The sequence below is a fragment of the Oncorhynchus mykiss genome, chromosome 8, assembly GCF_057628025.1.
Source record: "Oncorhynchus mykiss isolate SJ-2025 chromosome 8, ASM5762802v1, whole genome shotgun sequence".
Taxonomy (NCBI): domain Eukaryota; kingdom Metazoa; phylum Chordata; class Actinopteri; order Salmoniformes; family Salmonidae; genus Oncorhynchus; species Oncorhynchus mykiss.
Window position 1 is genome coordinate 77237605 of NC_143029.1, and position 22068 is coordinate 77259672.

A 22068-nucleotide genomic window follows, 5' to 3' on the forward strand; every position below is an offset into this window, starting at 1 on the left:
CGTTGGGGGGGGGGGGGGTACTGTCACGCCCTGGTCTTAGTATTCTGTCTTCTCTTTATTATTTTGGTTTAGGCCAGGGTGTGACATAGGTGAATTATGTGTTTGTCTTGTCTAGGGTTTTTGTAGATTGATGGGGTTGTGTTTAGTATAGTAGTCTAGGTAAGTCTATGGTTGCCTAGAGTGGTTCTCAATCAGAGGCAGGTGGTTATCGTTGTCTCTGATTGGGAACCATATTTAGGCAGCCATATTCTTTAGGTCTCTGTGTTTGTTTGCACCAGATAGGGCTGTTTCGGTTTTTCACGTTACGCTTATTGTTTTTGTATTGTTCGTTAACATCTTTATTAAAGATGTATAAAGATAACCACGCTGCATTTTGGTCCTCCTCTCTTTCGACAGAACCGTAACACCAAACCTCTTTGCCAATACTTTTCAGTTTTCCCCTCCCCACTTAGACCACTCCCAGACAGTAGGAGCACAATTATTGCTTGCGAAATTAAAACAATCACAGTAAAGTAATTGTTACCCAGAAATGATTTGATATTGAGATAAAAAAGGGCTGCATTGGACCTTTAAAAAAATAACTGACGCATCTCTCTCTCTGGAGTCGCCCGCGCTACTCTCGGATTGCCAGTGGAAACGCATTAGCGGCTCTCTCCCTTGATTATAAGAAGCGGAGAGAGGGGGAGTGAGTAAGTGAAGAGAAGAGGGGAGTCGGAGCCGGAGTCGGAGCGCACTATGGCCTCTAAAGAGACCACCGCTGCAGTTTTCATTAACGTCAGCAGGGAAATTACAGGTAAACTCAAAACTGCTATTTTAAAAAACACTGTCAAACTCGATACATGCTGTAGCTGACAGACCGCGTTTATTTGGCAGAATGTAATTAGTACGCATGTTACGCAGCTTATGGCTCTTATGAATTCGAATGGTTATTTTATTGAAAATGTCACTCTCTGGCATCTATTTGCGCTTGTGTGATCTTAAGCGTTAGTGCCGCTGCCGCAGGTAAATGACATGCACTCATAGGGCAGGCTAATGGCGGTGTAAGCCTACTTCGGGAACGATAACCTGACACGATAAACAATCATACTGTAAACGGTTCATTCATCCCCATTTCGTTCAGCAGCGATTTGGTTTGTGTGCATTTCTGCAAATTCGTGCCTGCGCTTTGTGGGTAAGGCCCTTGTGCGTGCGTCTGCGGGTGCTTTGAAGTGGTGTGTGTGTGTGTGGGGGGGGGGGGGGGGTCTGAAGGAATAAGCATTTTTGTGTGAAGCGTAAGTTTCTGCATTGAGGGGCTGGTCCTCTCCACTGATGAGCTAGTCTATAGTTCCCTGATGGTGTGCAGCGCTCAGCACAACACTGCTCATAACACAGAGTGACAGGGAGAGTTATATTTATACCCACTTGTGACGAGCACAATCACATTCACATTGGAATTGTCTGACACACACACATCGACTGACCCCATTGGTCTCTCACTGTTAATTATCGTGATGGCAAATTAATCCCTTGTTTGTTTCTGTCCCCCTCCACCTGCATCTGTCTGTTGTAATGACCAGTCACAGCTAGAAGTACAGGGAGTGAGGAAGGACGGGTTGTGTGTTGAGCAGGTCCATTAGACAATCAAGGCAGGGTTTTAACTCCTCCTCTCCCATCTCTCTCTCCCATTCCCTACTTCGCTCTCTAATGGTGGTGCAGCATATGCTGTGTCCGGCCGTCTGTGGGAATGTCCAGTGTTAAGGGCTTTAAGTGATTGGATTTTACTGAGATTAACGTTGATTACAGCTGCATTAACTCTCTGCTGGTCTTTCTCTGATCCTTCCTCATCTCTCCTTCTATCCCCATCCCCCACTTCTCTGCTTGTAGAGCTCTCGGGTTATGTGAGTATTGGGAAGACCCGGGTTCATGAATGTGATTGAATGTGACAAGTGAGAATGAAGAATATTGCTATCCAGTGGGAGACTGGGTCTATCCAGTGGGAGACTGGGTCTATCCAGTGGGAGACTGGGTCTATCCAGTGGGAGACTGGGTCTATCCAGTGGGAGACTGGGTAGATTCTGACTGGGTTTGAGAAGGATGTGTGTGTTTGATTGATTAGGGTTTCTTTTGGATATGACAGTTTTAGAAATATTATGATGATATATCAACTATTTGATAAGACTTCTTTCATATTACATTTCGCTCTCTGACATGTCGCTCTGTCTTGTTGTCCCATACCTTACCTCCACTATTCAGAATCATAACAGTTCCCTCCCTCGGGCTAAGTTTCGTGGTTTTGTTTCCTCTTGTTGTGTGACAAGGTGGTGGTGTGTTTAATGTTGTGTATAAGAGTTTGTGAGAATAATTTACCTGCAGGATTGACTTTTCTTTGATGCCTTCTATCCACAGAGAGCATCAGGAGGCTCACTGATAAACAATCCATCAAATTTGTGCGAGCTGTGAAGCAGGACACCAAGAATGGCAAATCAGAGGACCGGATACTGGTGAGGCCCCTTCACAATCAAACTCTACTGGGAGAATTCTGTACTTTATACCTCAAGTCAATGCAGTGCATTTCAAACTTTCAATTACAGTTCAATCCATTTTTAGATTCCAAGAACACAGGATGAGATGTTACTATCCTTTGTGCAAGCACTTCCAAGAGTTAATGAACAGTGAGCCTGGTGAAATTTGGGGAGCGCATCATCAGTAGTGTACCTTTGGTTCCTAGGGTGTTTCGGCCTTTCACACTATACACCCTCCCCAAAGGCGGCCAGCGACAGGGTGATCAATCCTACGCTTGCGTCCCATTCCCAATTAGTCATAGGAGTTGCCTTGTTGATGATAGCCAACATCCCATGGGACTATGCATGGCAGGGGCATCCTCCTCCCTGAGTCAAGCATTGTTGACCGCATACCTCCTGGCCCTCTCACTTCGGGGCCCAGCTGGGGTCTTTCCTCTTCATCCAGAGACACTGACTGAAAAAGCTAAATGTAAAAAATAATAATAATCTAAAAATGTTTGGGTCCACACACCCCCTAACACCTCGATCACACTGACAGCGTCATTGCATTTTGGTTCACCAGAAGTAAATTCAGTTCCAATGGAACGCTGTGTTTGCGTTGCAGCATTGCGTTGCAGGGGCAGTTGCAGTGTGTTCTGTGTGGTGAATACTTTGGACTTAACGAAGATATGCGTCAAACTGTGCATAGAAGGCTTGACAGAAATGCTGGCAGAAGGTTAATGTTGAACTTTTGTTGCACACATTCAAATGATGCTGCATACTATTTTGCGCAATGTCGGTGTGATCAAGGCGTAAGGAGCCAACTGGACACCATGGGGTAATTGAGTCCATCTTTTCAACCTTTATTAAAAGTGGCAGTGTGCCTCCAACGCCAGAGGTGTGTGTGCCCATGCCACTGGTTGTGTAAGTGTACTGAGAGGTGTCCCAGCAGCTTGTGCAAGCCAATACACACCGCTGCAATTGAGACTTCAATTAGTCACCCGTATCAGTTACTAATGACACACACTGGGCAAAAGGGTGGTGAATGAGTGAAGAGGCCATGAGCTCATTTCCTTTGCCTGCTGAGTTTTTAACTGGTGCTGGAGAGAAGACACACGACATTTGAGAATTTTCTGTCTTTGTCTCTGTTATTCTTGTTCTCCCCCACTTTCTCAACCCTTCACCCCCCCCTTCTCATTTGTGCAGTTTTCTTTCCTTTCTACCTCCATCTCACTAGCTGTCATTACCACTCCTCCCTCTATTTTTGTCTGACTAGTCTTTGTTTCCCTTTCTTCCCCTCTCTGTCCATCTCTATTACGCTCCCGTCACCATTCCCCCTCTACTCTCTTGCTTTTCTCCTTCCCTCCTTTATTTGGCAGAACTCAATTAGGCCTTATGAGAATGTTAGTCTAAATGGGTTTTACTGATACAAACTTCTCAAAATACTTACGAAATGATGGCAAGTAAATACAGCAGAACCAGGCATAGACCTACATGTGTATTGTACATATGTAAAAGTTTGTTAATGGACAAACACTTTGTTCCAAAAGCTATCGGCGCCCAAAAATATTAATTTCCGATTGTTATGAAAACTTGAAATCGGACCTAATTAACCGGCCATTCCGATTAATTGGTTGACCTCTACTACAGAGAATCTACTGTTTGTCCTACCGTCCAGTCTTTCTCACTGTTTCTTTCTCTTTATGCCCTTTCTCTCTCTCTGGGGCCGTGCTGGCATCCAGCTGTCTGTGTGTGTACTGTACCAGCCGTCATGCTGTGCCACACACACACAACCATTCTCAGTGCGTTTCATTCTGACACATGGTATGCTCAGCAAGACATCCTTACTGTGCCAAAGGCAATGTTACAAAGAGTACCAACATGCTCCCAGACACACAACACACCCTGTCATGCACATACAAACTGGAACATACACACAGAGGGAACAAAACATCTACAAAGACTGAGGGGAGGGGTGATGGGAGTCGAGGGGGGCACCAGGAGAAAAGGGGTGATGAGAGGAGAGGGAGAAGTCTGATGTTTTGCTGCCTTTTTGTCGCCCCGTTGGCGTCCATTAGTTATCTTTATCTGTCGCTCCATTTCACCCTCCATTGGTTCCCCGCTCCCTCTATCCACACTAATAATGGCCCTAGTTCTGGGCTGTGATTGCCAGTGTGACACCCCAAACGCATTGGGATGTTTTGGCTCCACCTAGATTTCCACATTCCTTTTCAGTCGTCATCATGAGATTAGATTGGTAGCTTCTCCTGTAGCTACCAAGAGGGATCTGTCCACTTCCATGAGAGATTAGGCTACATGTAGAGAAATTCAACTGCAGGAGCAAAAGATGACTGTTTTTCTTAAACACAGCAGAATACCATGCTTCAATATGTATTAGCACATCCTAATGAATTGGCAGATGCACATCATTGTTCGAGTACCTGTTGAGGTATGGCTCAATGTCTCTAGACGGCAGGCATCTAATGGTGGTATGATTGATCTGATGATAGATGTCTTATTACAGGGATATGACTCTGTCTATGGAGAGAGATGTATTGGTCTCTGTACCCCTGTACCCGTTGGGAAGGCATATGTATTGTGACTGTTGACCTTCTCTCTGTTCTCCCATTGGGTACAGCTTGCTAAGATTGGAGTGCTCTTATCTGGAGGGCTTCTGTTCTGACAGCGGCCACATCCTATTTCTCCTCCTCCTCTCGCCCCCTCCACTCTCCCATAGCCCTTCGAGGTTCCACAGGGCTCAGTTCTCCCTCTCCTCCTCCTCTCGCCCCCTCCACTCTCCCATAGCCCTTCGAGGTTCCACAGGGCTCAGTTCTCCCTCTCCTCCTCCTCTCTCCCCCTCCACTCTCCCATAGCCCTTCGAGGTTCCACAGGGCTCAGTTCTCCCTCTCCTCCTCCTCTCTCCCCCTCCACTCTCCCATAGCCCTTCGAGGTTCCACAGGGCTCAGTTCTCCCTCTCCTCCTCCTCTCTCCCCCTCCACTCTCCCATAGCCCTTCGAGGTTCCACAGGGCTCAGTTCTCCCTCTCCTCCTCCTCTCTCCCCCTCCACTCTCCCATAGCCCTTCGAGGTTCCACAGGGCTCAGTTGCACATTTCTTTGATTTAGAGTTGTGCAGCCTTTTGTGTGAGCAAAATCTGCACCAAGATGTGTTTTAATTGTTTTAAGCTGTGCATTTTCTCCCTCATTTGCCGCCTCTATCTCTCTCTCTCCGTCTCTGTCTTATTTAAAGGCTGCTTATAGAGCAGGACCTGGGGCAGCTGCGGCCTCACTCTGTCAGGCTCTCTGCCATGGAAGATGGAAGGTTTTGTCCTTTTTGATGCTGGGTTCACCTGGGTGAAAGCAGAATGTCTCTTGAGGATTGTGTGTGTGCACGTCCTTAAGTTGTCTTCGGCAGAGCCAGAGAGATGGGATCCCAGATCACAGTGGCCAGAACTCCCACACTCCGTGACTTCTCAGTGTTCCGGAGGCAGAGTTGTGACGCGTTGCTGCTCAGAGACAGCTTTTGAATGGCAGGTTCCGTTTTGAAGTGCCGGCTCAAAGCTTAATGGTTTATGATTAACATAAGCCAGCCCCCTCCTTCCCTCCCAGCCCTGCTCCCTCCACACATACCCACGCTGGCTCTGCCTGGCTATTTGAACTGAGAGCTCTTGACTTTGTGCAATTATTGCTGGAAGGGCACCTCTGTAGCACCCATCACTTTAAAATTCTCCCTGTATGTCTCAGACAGCCAGGTTATAGCTAGATCCTTAATTTAAATGAGAACAAAGTCAATGCCCTGACTCAGTTTTGGTTAAAAGCTGAGGGATGGGCCTGGAGAAGAGTAACTCATTCCTCAAAAAATATAGTTTTAACCACCTTGTGAGGCTATACAGTTTGTTTACATTGTTCACTAACTTTTAGAAGCTTATATTTTGGGTTCTGATGGGGTACGACAGTTGAACTAAGCTCATGAGGCATTTTATAAGCAGTGTTAGGGAAGCTACTCTGAAAAGTTTACCAAGCAACCAATTACTTCACAATGGAAGACGCTAAGCTACACTCGGCCCAGACGGCATCCCTAGCCGCGTCCTCAGCATGTGCAGACCAGCTGACTGGAGTGTTTACGGACATATTCAATCAATCCCTATCCCAGTCTGCTGACCCCACATGCTTAAAGATGTCCACCATTGTTCCTGTACCCAAGAAAGCAAAGGTAACTAGACTAAATGACTATTGCCATGTAGCACTCACTTCTGTCATTGTGAAGTGCTTTTGAGAGACTAGTCAAGGATCACATCACCTCTACCTTACCTGACACCCTAGACCCACTTCAATTTGCTTACCGCCCCAATAGATCCACAGACGATGCCATCGCACTGCCTTATCCCATCTGGACAAGAGGAATACCTATGTAAGAATGCTGTTCATTGACTATAGCTCAGCATTCAACACCATAGTACCCTCCAAGTTCATCAATAAGCTTGGGGCTCTGGGTCTCAACCCCGCCCTGTGCAACTGGGTCCTGAATTTCCTGATGGGCTGACCCCAGGTGGTGAAGGTAGGAAACAACACCTCCACTTCGCTGATCCTTAACACAGAGGCCCCACAAGGGTGCATGCTCAGCCCTCTCCTGTACTCCCTGTTCACCCATGACTACATGACCTCGCACACCTCCAACTAAATCAAGTTTGCAGATGACATAACAGTAGCATGCCTGATTACCAACAATGACAAGACAGCCTACAAGGAGGAGGTGAGGGCCCTGGGAGTGTGGTGCCAGGAAAATAACCTCTCACTCAACATCAACAAAATGAAGGCGATGATTGTGGACTTCAGGAAACCGCAGAGGGAGCACCCTCATATCCACATCGAAACTATGCAGTTTTTTGTTTTTTTTACGTGTTATTTCTTACATTGGTATCCCAGGTCATCTTAGGTTTCATTACATACAGTCGAAGAACTACTGAACATAAGAGCAGCGTCAACTCACCATCAGTACGACCAAGAATATGACTTTCGCGAAGCGGATCCTGTGTTCTGCCTTTCACCCAGGACAACGGAATGGATCCCAGCCGGCGACCCAAAAAAACGACTTCGTAAAAGGGGGAAACGGAGCGGTCTTCTGGTCAGACTCCGGAGACGGGCACATCGTGCACCACTCCCTAGCATTCTTCTCGCCAATGTCCAGTCTCTTGACAACAAGGTTGATGAAATCCGAGCAAGGGTAGTATTCCAGAGGGACATCAGAGACTAACGTTCTTTGCTTCACGGAAACATGGCTCACTGGAGAGACGCTATCGGAATCGGTGCAGCTAGCTGGTTTCTCCACGCATCGCGCAGACAGAAACAAACATCTTTCTGGTAAGAAGAGGGGCGGGGGTGTATGTTTCATGGTTAACGTGACGTGGTGTGATCATAAGTGGTAGGCTTGATTACCAACAACGACGAGGCGGCCTACAGGGAGGAGGTGAGGGCCCTCGGAGTGTGGTGTCAGGAAAATAACCTCACACTCAACGTCAACAAAACTAAGCAGATGATTGTGGACTTCAGGAAACAGCAGAGGGAACACCCCCCTATCCACATCGATGGAACAGTAGTGGAGAGGGTAGTAAGTTAAGTTCCTCGGCGTACACATCACAGACAAACTAAATTGGTCCACCCACACAGACAGCATCGTGAAGAAGGCGCAGCAGCAGGAGCAGCAGGAGGCTGAAGAAATTTGGCTTGTCACCTAAAGCACTCACAAACTTCTACAGATGCACAATCGAGAGCATCCTGTCGGGCTGTATCACCGCCTGGTACGGCAACTGCTCCGCCCACAACTGTAAGGCTCTCCAGAGGGTAGTGAGGTCTGCACAACGCATCACCGGGGGCAAACTACCTGCCCTCCAGGACACCTACACCACCCGATGTCACAGGAAGGCCATAAAGATCATCAAGGACAACAACCACCCGAGCCACTGCCTGTTCACCCCGCTATCATCCAGAAGGCGAGTGCTGTTTTTCTGACATCTCAAGGCCATCAGACTGTTAAACAGCCACCACTAACATTGAGTGGCTGCTGCCAACACACTGACTCAACTCCAGCCACTTTAATAATGGGAATTGATGGGAAATGATGTAAAATATATCACTAGCCACTATAAACAATGCTACCTAATATAATGTTACATACCCTACATTATTCATCTCATATGTATATGTATATACTGTACCCTGTATCATCTACTGCATCTTTATGTAATACATGTATCACTAGCCACTTTAACTATGCCACTTTGTTTACATACTCATCTCATACGTATATACTGCACTCAATACCATCTACTGTATCTTGCCTATGCCGCTCTGTACCATCACTCATTCATATATTTTTATGTACATATTCTTTATCCCCTTACACTTGTGTCTATAAGGTAGTAGTTTTGGAATTGTTAGCTAGATTACTTGTTGGTTATTACTGCATTGTCGGAACTAGAAGCACAAGCATTTCGCTACACTCGCATTAACATCTGCTAACCATGTGTATGTGACAAATAAAATTTGATTTGATTTGGAAAGCTTCAATTTCCTCGGCGTACACATTTCTGACAGTCTGAAATGGTCCACCCACACAGACAGTGTGGTGAAGAAGGTGCAACCGCGCCTCTTCAACCTCGGGGTGCTGAAGAAATTTGGCTTGGCATCTAAAACCCTCAAACTTTTACAGATGCACAATTGAGAGCATCCTGTCGGGCTGTATCATCGCCTGGTATGGCAACTGCGCCACCCGCTATTTTTCAGTCTCTGTCTCAAGGCCATCAGACTGTTAAACAGCCGTCACTAACATTGAGTGGCTGCTGCCAACATACTGACTCAAATCTCTAGCCACTTTAATAATAAAACATTGGATGTAATAAATGTGTCACTTTAAACAATGGCACTTTATACAATGTTTACATACCCTAAACTACTCCTCTCGTGTGTGTATATACTGTACTCTATACCATCTACTGCATCTTGCCTATGCCGTTCGACCATCGCTCATCCATATATTTTTATGTACATATTCTTATTCATTCCTTTACACTTGTTAGTAGTTGTGAAATTGTTAGATTACTTATTAGCTATTACTGCATCGTCGGAACTAGAAGCACAAGCGTTTCGCTACACTCGCATTAACATCTGCTAACCATGTATGTGACAAATAACATTTTATTTGAGAATGCAATTGCTGAATTTATGTAGACATTCTAAAGTAAGTGTTTTGATAACTTTCAAATGTATTAACAGGTCCATGTAGAATAAACAACCATTTACATAATACCATAGAAGTGGTGTTCTCCTAATATAATAATGTGCACCTTTCATTGTCATTCCCAGATTCAGATACTGAGCCTATCGGCATTTTGTCTGGTGGTAGTAAGGCTACCTTGACAAACATGTCAGTGGTCCTACCTTCCTGTGTGGTGTCCTGTATGCAACAGGGGACCCCTGATCCTGGTGCAGAATACACAGGGTTTCTCCCTCCCCACATACTGATACCTTTAGATTCAATCATGTAAAAAAAAAAAAAAAAAAAAAGACAACACATGGAAAAGTTGTCTAACATTTGAATGTCGAGTGCCAGGTATCTTTCCATTCTGAAACATCCGTATCAAGTCAGTCTGGACTTCATCACATCCTCTTGCAAGTCTCCATGTGCTGGCTCCAAACATGTTTCTGTGAACACATCTACACAGTCACTGTTCTGTTACGAATGGCAGTTAGGGATCTGACACTCAAACCTATATTGTGTGTGTGTGTGTGTGTGTGTGTGTGTATATATCTCTTGAAGAATTTGAACAGGTCAGATCAAACCTACCCAAGTGATGGTCTCCCCATCAAAAGACCCAGGCTGCCGTCTGGCAAAAGCATCTCCCGTCAATCTGTAGAAATAAGCAGTTGAGGTAGAGTTCATCAGTGAAAAAAGGGTGTTGCTATTACTAGACAGCTGTACTATATTAGTAGTGATCCCCTCATTGTGTCTGTGTTGAGTGCCTGGTCTCTCTGCATCTGTGAACACACACACATACAGTCACTGTTCTATTACCAAGGGCAGTTAGGGATAGGTGATATCTTACATATACAGTGCCTTCAGAAAGTGTTCATATCCCTTGGCTTTTTCCAAATGTTGTTGAGATTTAAATGGATAATTACAATTTTTTTTAAATTCACTGGCCTATACACTAACCCATTATGTCAAAGTGAAATATTATTATTATTATTTTTTTTACAAATTTAAATGAAAAGCTGAAATGTCTTGAGTCAATAAGTATTCAATCCCTTTTTTTATGGCAAGCCTAAATCAATTCAGGAAGTAAAAATGTGCAAGGACTCCCTCTGTGTTTAACATGATTTGTGAATGACTACCTAATTTCTGTACCCCACACATAAAATGAATTATCTGTAAGGTCCCTCAGTCGAGCAGTATATTTCAACCACAAAGACCAGGGAGGTTTTCCAATGACTTGCAAAGAAGGGCAACTAGTGGTAGAATAGCAGACATTGAACATGGTGAAGTTATTAATTACACTTTGGATGGTGTATCTATCTATGCACCTAGTCACTACAAAGATACAGGCGTCCTGCCTAACTCCGTTACCAGAGAGGAAGGAAACCGCTCAGGGAATTCACCATGAGGCTAATGGTGCCTTTAAAACAGAGTTTAATAGCTGTGATAAACTGATGGAACAACAACATTGTAGTTACGCCACAATGCTAACATAATTAACATAGTGAAAAGTACTCCCTGTATATAGCCTCGTTACTGTTATTTTATTGTTGCTCTTTATTTTTATAGTTTATTTATTGTTTTACTTCAGTTTATTTAGTAAATACTTAACCAACAATGCAGTTAAGAAAAAAAACAAGTGTTAAGGGCTTGTAAGTAAGCATTTCACTGTAAGGTCTACACCGGTTTTGTATTCGGCACACGTGACAAATAAAATGATTTGATTTGTATTGAGGTAGGCTAGTTAGGCTAGCTAGTTAGTTGCTAGCTAACGTCAGCTATGCTAGCGATGGTAATGATGATCAAAATATATATGGTCTAGCTACCGGTATACTCACCACCACTGGGGACCAATGCACTCCAACCACCTATTTCACATATGGTCCTTCAGCAGGGCATGCACACCAACTGGCTGGCTTTTCAGTCTAAAACGGCCATGCTCCTTTGACCACGTTGGGACGATTAAACAACGGAACCCCATTCAATGAAGGGAAGCGGAGGGGTGATTTGCAAGTAGAGTTTTTCAAAATGGGGTATGATTTGTTGACAATTGTAATTCATACCCATCCTTAATTTACTCGTTGTGACGCACTGAGGTTCCAAACTCTGCTTTAGACAAGACTGACTTTATGACCAAAATGATCTTATTTACACTTTGCAGTATTTTGACACTAGAATAAATGATTCTGACTCATATTGATGCCAAAAACTGTTTTTTTTTTCAAAGGGAATAGTTGTTTTTTTTAGGGGAAGTTGCTCTTTAAGAAAATATAGTTTACTTAAGTCTATTGACGCACCCGTGTGTCAATCTAAGTAACATAATACAAAATCACCATCAAAATCTGTCAGTTTAATTTTTTTTGTATAGGCTTTGTCTCAATCCACCCCATCCGACTATGTTGGCCTTCTGATGGAACGTGGCCAAACTACAGCGGTGTTTGTCAGGCCATGAGACATCCCGAAAAATGTAGCGTCCCAACTGTTTGGCCTGCAAGCTGTTATGAGCATTCAATGGAAAGGAGACACTCACGGACACGATTGTGTTTTCTGTTTTGCTCTAAAAATGGATACAAATGGATGACTGAAAACTCCTGGCTGTCCCCAGTCCACCTGGTTGTGCTGCTGCTCCAGTTTCAACTGTTCTGCCTGTGGCTATGGAACCCTGACCTGTTCACCGGATGTGCTACCTTGTCCTGGACATGCTGTTTTGACTCTCCCTCTCTCTCACTTATTTACATACATATATACACACACACACCTGCTCTCTCAACCTCTGAATGCTTGACGATGAAAACCAACTGACATTTACTCCTGAGGTGCTGACCTGTTGCACCCTCTACAACCACTGATTATTATTTGACCCTGCTGGTCATCGTTGAACGTTTGAACATCTTGAAGAACGATCTGGCCTTGCACTCTTTATTATCTCCACCTGGCACAGCCATATGATGACTGGCCACCCATCACAGCCTGGTTCCTCTCTAGACTTCTTCCTATTTTCCTGCCTTTTCTGGGTAGTTTTTACCAGCCACTGTGCTTCTACATCTGCATTACTTGCTGTTTGGGGTTTTTGGCTGGGTTTCTGTAAGCACTTCGTGACATCTGCTGATGTATAAAGGGCTTTATAAATACATTTGAAAGAACCGTTCACTCGGGAGTCGGATGTTAACAGTGTGTAAGCTTGTTTCAAGTGAAAACTAGGCTGATCTGATGCCAAAAATCGAAAGAAAGTTCTTGTCTACTTCACCCATATTTTCAAATCAAATCAAATGGTATTTGTCATGCTGAATACAACAGGTGTAGACCTTACAGTGAAATGCTTACTTACAAGCCCTTAACCAACAATGCAGTTAAGAAAAATAAGTCTTAAAGTATTTACTAAAATAAACTGAAGTAGTTTCCGTAATAGTCTAAAAACTCTACCATTTAATGTAATTTAGTTAAACTACTACCAAGCTACTGCAAAATGTAGTTAAATTACTAGTTCAACTACATGTAGTTTAAGGTGTAATATGCAGAAATCTGCCATTTCCTGGTTGCAAAAATTCTAACAGTTCGCCTAATTTCAGTATACAGTAGGTGGCAAAACAAGCAGTTCAGAGAATCATTGTACCATCTAAACCACTGTGCAATATCTTTTCAATACCCAAACATATTGTCTTTTCAGCTGATTGAAGCTGGTATACAAAACTGAAACTAAAAGACGTTAAAACGAAACTTAAGAATGGGAAGCATAGAAATAGCGCACACAGAACAGATCTACCACTTCTTAGTCTTGCTTTCAATTAGAATGAATGATCTTTCTGTGTGAATTTGGTCGGGTCGCTCAAAAAGTGACACATTGCAGCACAAAAAAATTATATTAATAATACAGTGAATTTATAATGCATTTTTCATTGAAAAACGATCTCAATGCTACAGTGAGTACATTACAATAAATTAAAACAAGATGTAGAGAAAGGAAACAACTAGTCAGGGCTACTGACACATAACAAGCTGACGCTACAAGGAACAAGGAACACCGCTATAACAGGCTTTTTATGCCATTTTAAAGGAGCCTAGGGTCTGTGGTGCATTCAGGTCAAGCAGAAAGCCTGATCCCCCATGGAGCAAAGCTTGGTCCTGGGGGCGTGGAGGAGCAGGCTATTGCTCAATCTGAGGTTGTGGGTGGGGAATGGGTGCACTGAAATGGATGCACTGGAATGTCAGCAGGATGGTTTTGAACTTGATTCTGAGATGGGGAACCAGTGCAGGAATGCCAGGACGGGGGTGTTAAGAGTGTGTAAACATTATCAGGAGGCGATAGGTAGCCTACCATGTAACCGAAAGGTTGTTTGTTCAAATCCCTGAGCCGACATGGTGAGAAATCTGCCGTTGTGTCCTTGAGCAAGGCACTTAACCCAGATTGTTCCTCTAAGTAAGAGTGTTTGCTAAAATACTGTAATGAACAAATGTAATCAGGATCCTGGCAGCGCCGTTCTGAATGTAATGGATCATCTGGAGACTCCTGCCAGGGTCCTGGTGAAGATGGCATTGCAGTAGTCCAGCCTTGAGGAGACCAAGGCATACAAAACATATTTTGTGACTATATCAACAATGGACGAATGAAACGAATACCAAAACAGTTTTTGGGTAGAATTTTCCTTTTACGGTGAAAGAATGACGCTTTGCACAGATGTTTGATGTGATCAACGAAGGTCAGAGAGGAGTTCAGTTTAACGCCCAGATTAGAGATTGTAGATGATAAAGGGATGTTCTGCCCTGCAACGGTGAGGTGGGTTATGGGTGACTGCTGGACCTGGTAAGGGGTGCCAACAGCACTTATCCAGCTCGGTTAAAGTCCTCTCCTCTGGGCTATTAGGATTCTGATTGGTCATATCAGAGCAGCTAGGAAAGTCCTCTATATGTCTGAGAGGACTGATGAGATTTCACAGGCAGTAGGGCAAAGTTATCTTTTCCCTCTCTCCAAGGTTGTGACTGGACAGTTGTTTCCTAAAGTCTGCTCTGACCGCTGTCTCTGATTAGGTCCACTAAACTAGATTTTCACTTCGGCATACCTTGAAAGTACGAAACAAATGAGTTGTTCATTCTGCGTATGGTGTGGGAGATCCTAAATCAAGTGCAAATTCCACACACCTGGGTCAGAAAATAGCAATCCTGCTTTTTGAATAATGTACACAGAATCAGAAGTGACTATTCCATCCCAAGCCTTAGTGGATAGGTCACAACAGATGGCCTTCTATTGGCAGTCATTCATAAAGTCTTGTTGGAACATGTTTTTTTACAAAAAAAATTGTATTTCTCCAATGCTCATATTACATTCTAATCAATGTTCCCTCATTTTGGGGGGCACTGAGCAAATTTTAAGTATTGTGAGCGATAACTTGAACATTGTGAGAATTTACTGTGAACACAGTTTTAGACAGTAGCCAATAGGTTATTGTGGCTATTGGAGCAAAATGTAGGCCTACCAACATAACCAATGGAGCAAATCACATAACATTTTCACGTGAAATAGATTTTGATTTCTATGATATAGCCTACAGTAGCCTATACGTGGTGTTCAATGCAGGCCTACATTGCATGAGACTTTTAAAAACGTTTTTCCGTTATGAAGGGCTTGACATTAATTATTGTTTTACTTGGTCTGCAACACTATGGGCCAAATAAGTTAATGTAAATTGTATTGTGTTGTATGATGCAAGAAACCACTTGACAAAATAAAATTCATTATTACCATACAGAGAATTAGACATTGTAGGCAACCCCTCCGCCTATTGGCTTATTTGCATATTCAAGTCTTTCTCAAAATACAACATTGCCTCTTTAATTAAGACCAGCTTTTTACCTGACTGGCTTTTCAAAGACAGCTTGAAATGTAGCCTACAGCTTTTGTGCTCTTGTAGGAAGCAGGTTCTCCCCATTGCTGTCCTATACTTAAATATACCTGGGCTAATAGCTCACAAAGAATATCAACAAATGTGCACACGCGCTACTCTGCGCTCTGATCTGCACTGATTTGAAAAGCAATCTATATAGTGCAAACTAATGGGTCGAACTCAGGGAAGTTCTTGAGTCTCTGGAATGGCATTTCTTCTGCGCCGCAGTATTGAAGGAAGTGCACATCCTCACACGTCCGCAGCTTAGAGGGAACATTGAATTTTATACCCAAAATGTTTACCCTGATCTTGATTGACATATATTTTCTAAACAAACCCCAAAACCAATCCATTGATTTGTTTTAATAATGATATCTCAATAGATGTTGAATGATATGTGAGCAGGCGAAATCCATGGCGGGCTATGTTCAACCTCCCAGTCAATCAAATCAAAGCCCACCAAAAGGCCTACATTATTGATGCCCGTGTTTACGCGCTGATCTTTTGTGTCTGACAAAGGCTTTGATGAGAGATCTGCATCTCTGTCTCTTTTTCTCCCCCGGTCCCTCTCCCGCTGAGCGATTCAGTCATCATCACAGTGTTCTCTCCTCCTCCGCTGTTCTCTGATCAGGTTTATATAACCGAGTTTTCCACACTTGTCAGAGCATTCTGACATGAGTTACAATCTCTGTAATAGGGGCTCTCAGAAGGCCTTGTTTCAAAGGGGTTTGGTGAGGCTGCCTGTCTCTCCTCTGACAGACCTCAGGGTCTGCTTCCTGGCTGCCTGGCCGTCTCATCAGATACAGCTTGATCCACTGCCAACGTGCTAACTTAGCTAAGAATAGGGTGAAGAGATGCTCAATCTGAGGACTTTATTAATGGGAAATCTGGTGCCGCCATCTCTCTCTTTTTCGCCCTCTCTCCCTTTCTCTCCTCCTCTCTCTTTACGTCGCGCGGTGGGGTTCCATTAACGATTCAGCACAGAGAGGCCTTGAGGAATTGAAAGCGACAGAGCAGAAAAAGAATTGAAATCTCCTAGCGAATAAGAAAGGGGAGTGAGCGGGGGTCGGGCCAGGGAGGGAGGGAGGGCACAATACACAGAAAGGTGACTGGTGAGATGGGAAGATTAAGAAGATAGTCCGATGGAATACTGAACATATTTCCATGGTGATGGAGAAGTAAATGGAGGGATGGCAGGGGGCAAGAGAGGAGAGGTGTTAAAGAAAAGGAGAACTGACTGGAATTGGGTTTAGACCTGGGAAGGAGAGGGCAAAGAAGTATAGACTTAGATGTAGTGAGTGATGCAGGGTGTGTGTAATAAAGGCGTGGATGGAGTATGCTAATTTGTAGTTTGAATTATGAATGAGATAAATTACTTCTGCAGACAGAACTGTGAATATATGCACACTTTCACTCCCGCAAACCACTAAGTGATGATTTAATTTGATAATGGACTCTTTCGCCTTTTTCTCCTGTTTCCCCCTATGTCTCCTCAACTCTCTACTCCTAAATCAATTCAAGCTATGACACATTGACAGTAAAATCTATTTGAAAATAACTATGTTAAGTAATGAAATGTCACCATCACAATGTTTTTAAAAATAACCCTAGGAAGTGATGTCTAGACATGACAGAGAAGTGTGATGTTTGAATGATCAGACAATGATTGGTCCTCTTTATTGGTGTTAATGCTTTATTTGTTGCGATGTTTTATTTCTATTTCTTTCCGGCTGACAGCTAAATACATCTGGTTTTCTTTTCAGGTTCTGGCAACATGGCGACTCTTTCTATTTTCTGTCAAAGTCCCCTCCAAGGTATTTCACCATTTGACTTTTAATAGACTAATAGTGGTTTTTTTTTTTGAGCATGATGATGCTTGTGAGGATAATGTTTGTGTGGAAGATTATCCAAATAATATGTCAGTAAAGGGAATTTGGTCATATTGATCACTATAATAACTATCAATCGGATTTCAGATGGAGGTTACTTTCAACTTCCTGGAGATTCGGGCAATGAACACTTATCCAGATCATCAGGTGAGAAACTATTGTATTTCCTAAACCAACCATCTGCCTCATTTCACTGTTTCCATAAATACTGTATTTGTTTATCAAAACTCTTCAAAGGTTTCAGTCACAACTATATTCCCAAGGTTGTTTGTTAATCAGGATAAATTTGTTTCAGCTATGCTGATTTTTGTCTTCTGAAATGATCATTTCCTTTACTCTGCTGGTCACTGAAGTCTCATCTCAATGATGTCAACTCCCCCTTTCAGGTTGTAATAGACACAGACAAGTCAACCCACTCCTTGAGACTGCAGTCACAAGACCACCTTGATCATATGATGAGCCATGTCAACTATGCCCTCTCAAGAATATTCAACAACTCTATGTATGCGTAAGTCTACCTTGTTTTATTTTATTACTCATAGCAAGGGCCAAGAGTTTTTCTGGACCATGTGACCTGAAAAAAAGAAACGTTGGGTTGTTAGATTCTAAATGAACAGAGTAAAACTCACAGACGACCACTAAAGCTCAAACTAAGTTTATTCACCAACTGGGTCACACAGCTGCATAAGACAAAAACATATTTACACAAACACATATATTTATACCTTCCTCCTATGCTGAGTCTCCTCCTTGCACATCTGGACAGCCAATACATATGTTGCTAGACAGGACTTTAGTGATGCTTGTTCTTTCTCACTTCATCTGACCTGACCTCGACCCAAATTCTTCACCCCTCCCCAACTCACGGCTGTCCTACCTTACCGGGTTGACAGAAACCAGACTGGGGCTCTTCTCCTCTCCATAGGATACCTGAGATTTAACAATAACATGTTCTGATAGAATGTACTTTCTGCACTCGGTAGATTTCCATACCCTCAGTTCTAATATGGTAACATGAATAAGGATATTTCATATTTCAAGTTTAGAAGTTTGTACCCAACAGGGTCCTACTTATGACTTACTATCCCCTAGTACTACCGACCTTGGTATGTTGTCTGTAAGAAGAGTGACCTCTGTAACCCAATGTGAATAGTTACAGTATGGAATACAGATGTTAAAGACTACAAACAAAATACAGATTGGAAAAGAGTCTGGAACTATGTCCCAGTGTTCTCCGAAATGTTAATAATCAACAAATACACTATAAATGAATTCGCCGATTTTATTTGACTCCGCAAACGTGATGTGGGACATGATGTGGGACTGCCCCGGTGTGAAGACCTTCTGGTCACATGATGTGGGACTCCTCCTGTGTGAAGTCCTCCTGGTCACATGATGTCTGACTGCCCCAGTGTGAAGACCTCCTGGTCACATGATGTCTGACTGCCCCAGTGTGAAGACCTCCTGGTCACATGATGTGGGACTGCCCCAGTGTGTGAACGTCCTGGTCACATGATGTGGGACTGCCCCAGTGTGAAGACATCCTGGTCACATGATGTCTGACTGCCCCAGTGTGAAGACCTCCTGGTCACATGATGTCTGACTGCCCCAGTGTGAAGACCTCCTGGTCACATGATGTGGGACTGCCCCAGTGTGAAGACCTCCTGGTCACATGATGTGGGACTGCCCCAGTGTGAAGACCTCCTGGTCACATGATGTGGGACTGCCCCAGTGTGAATACCTCCTGGTCACATGATGTGGGACTGCCCCAGTGTGAAGACCTCCTGGTCACATGATGTCTGACTGTCCCAGTGTGAAGACCTTCTGGTCACATGATGTAGGACTGCCCCAGTGTGAAGACCTCCTGGTCACATGATGTGGGACTGCCCCAGTGTGAAGACCTCCTGGTCACATGATGTGGGACTGCCCCAGTGTGAAGACCTTCTGGTCACATGATGTAGGACTGCCCCAGTGTGAAGACCTCCTGGTCACATGATGTGGGACTGCCCCAGTGTGAAGACCTTCTGGTCACATGATGTAGGACTGCCCCAGTGTGAAGACCTCCTGGTCACATGATGTGGGACTGCCCCAGTGTGAAGACCTCCTGGTCACATGATGTGGGACTGCCCCAGTGTGAAGACCTTCTGGTCACAGGTTGCCAGGTCTGTGTCGAGCATAGTTGGTGCTGCCATTCTCCATCTCTACATTATATTATTGTTGAATGATGACTCTTCACTGACTCTCACAGTACCCCAGAAACGAGTATGGTTGTCTGGACTGACTGCGACAAAAATAGTATTAGTGACCAGATGGAAGCCTCCACATAAGTTCAGCATAACTCAATGGCTACAAAACCTCCTTGACATTCTTTCAATAGAGCTCTCTATAGCTTGTGTGATTGAATTTATAAATTGTATTTTGAATATCAGTATAGAATATCGATGTACTCTATGCAGGCTGATTCTATTCATGTGTGCCGTGGTCCCACAAACAATTATATAAACATAAGATGAGTTACCCATGATGTTTTGTTTTATACATAGATATTTCCACAACATGAGCCCGAGGTGTGGAGAGAGGGAGGAATAGGAATGGGTTGCACCTGCTGAGATTGGGAGATGGGACAGTTAGGACAAATAATGGTTATTTTATTTTCCTACTGTTTTTAGTTTCTTTATGTATGTACTTTTTGAATAGTATTGCCTGTGTGTGTTCTGAACCCCTCAAAAACATTTTTTTTGTAACAATACAAAGTTAGTCACAAAAAGGGATTGGCTGTGTTCTGGGTATTGACCTCTGAGAGGCTCATCCACAGCACAGTATATCACTTCCAAAATTACTGTTTTCCAGCAGATCAGATCATTTAACAGGATCCAGAGAAACTGTAGTTAAAGGAGCTAGAGTAAGTTAAAGTAATGGATTAAAGGTTAGTTAGGGTTATTGAACTAAGGATGATTAGGGTCAGAGATAACACCAGACAATAGGGTTGGATCTACTATACAACTTGGTTAAGGATACTGTGCATTTAATGTAGTAGTACAGTCATGTCACAAACATGCGTAATAAGTACTATATCCATATTTTCACTGACTGAGTAATATCTTTCTTTTTCTTCTCTCCCTCAACTCTCTCTCTCTTTCAGTCCGGCCATCTGTCGAACAGAGGGGGACGTCTCTGATGGAGTCCAAAAGTTTTCACCAAACTCTGAATCATCTGTAGAGACTCAGAAAACTTGTGGTGAGCCGCCTACTCAGTCAATCAGTCAGAGTCATCACTCTGCTAGTCAGTAAGTCAGTCAGTCAGTCAGTCACTCACTCACTCACTCACTCACTCACTCACTCACTCAATCTGTTCAGTCAGTGACACATTTTAAATTCACCTGGAGCATAATTGTAGTCATTCATAAATTAATGAATCTATGACTGTATCTGATCAGTTATGATTTTAATCTATTTTAACTGAAGTTCTTTCATGCTGTTGTCTTTAATCTCACCTCAATATTTACTTCCCCCCCTCGCTCTGTTTCTCTTTCATCTCTTGCCCCTTCTCCTTTTCCTCTCCTCACTTTCTCTCTCTCAGGCGGTTTCTCTGAGACCTACGCAGCTCTGTGTGACTATAATGGCATCGGCTGTAAGGAGGAAGTGCAGTGGGTAAGAATACCACTCTGAGGGCCTCCCAAGTGGCCAGTGTTCTAAGGCATCGTAGTGTTGCGGCGTCACTATAGCCTTGGGTTCGATCCCAGGCTGTGTCACAACCGGAAGTGACTGGGAGTCTCATATGGCGGCGCACAATTGGACCAGCATCTTCCGGGTTTGGGGAGGGTTTGGCCGGGGGGGGCGGCATCTGTATTCCATACCGTAACTATTGCTTGGTTCATCGAGCTCTAGCGAATCCTTGTGGTGGGCCGGGCGCCTGCAGGCTGACTTCGGTCGTCAGTTGAACAGCAATTCATCTGACACATTGGTGCAGCTGGCTTCCGGGTTACAGTAAGCGAGCAGGTGTTAAGAAGCGCGGCTTGCAGCGATGAGACAAGATCGTAATCATGAAATTGGGGGAAAAAAAGGGGGAACATTTTGAAGAAAAAAAAGAAAAATAGACTACCACTCTGTACCACATCCACAATACATCCACCGGATGTAGTACTCAATTAACCTCTCTGGGATATGTGGGCTAGCGTCCCACCTGGCCAAAAGCCAGAGAAAATGCAGAGCGCCAAATTCAAATAAATTACTATAAAAATCAAACTTTCATGAAATCACACATGTAAGATACCAAATTAAAGCTACATGTGTTGTGAATCCAGCCAACATGTCAGATTTCAAAAAGGCTTTTCGGCGAAAGCATACGATGGTATTATCTGGCTCCAATATGTCCCATAAACATCACAAATGGTCCTTTTGTTAGATTAATTCCGTCGATATATATCCAAAATGTCCATTTATTTGGCGCGTTTGATCCAGAAAAACACCGGTTCCAACTTGCGCAACGTGACTACAAAATATCTCAAATGTTACCTGTAAACCTTGCCAAAACATTTCAAACTACTTTTGTAATACAACTTTAGGTATTTT

General features: G+C 43.6%; 1 protein-coding gene across 2 annotated transcripts in view; it reads left to right on the forward strand.

Annotated features, from left to right (window-relative positions):
• Window positions 1–253: 253 nt before the first annotated feature.
• The window catches only part of LOC110530620 (capping protein, Arp2/3 and myosin-I linker protein 3), a 54373-nt gene continuing 32558 nt past the window's right edge, over window positions 254–22068 (forward strand). For both annotated transcript variants that reach the window (XM_036986261.2, XM_036986262.2), the window contains exons 1-7: window positions 254–793; window positions 2386–2480; window positions 17372–17422; window positions 17585–17644; window positions 17884–18005; window positions 20640–20734; window positions 21077–21147. In XM_036986261.2, coding sequence (XP_036842156.2) covers window positions 736–793; window positions 2386–2480; window positions 17372–17422; window positions 17585–17644; window positions 17884–18005; window positions 20640–20734; window positions 21077–21147 — 552 coding nt within the window. In that variant the 5' untranslated portion in view covers window positions 254–735. The remainder of the gene's footprint in view (window positions 794–2385; window positions 2481–17371; window positions 17423–17584; window positions 17645–17883; window positions 18006–20639; window positions 20735–21076; window positions 21148–22068) is intronic.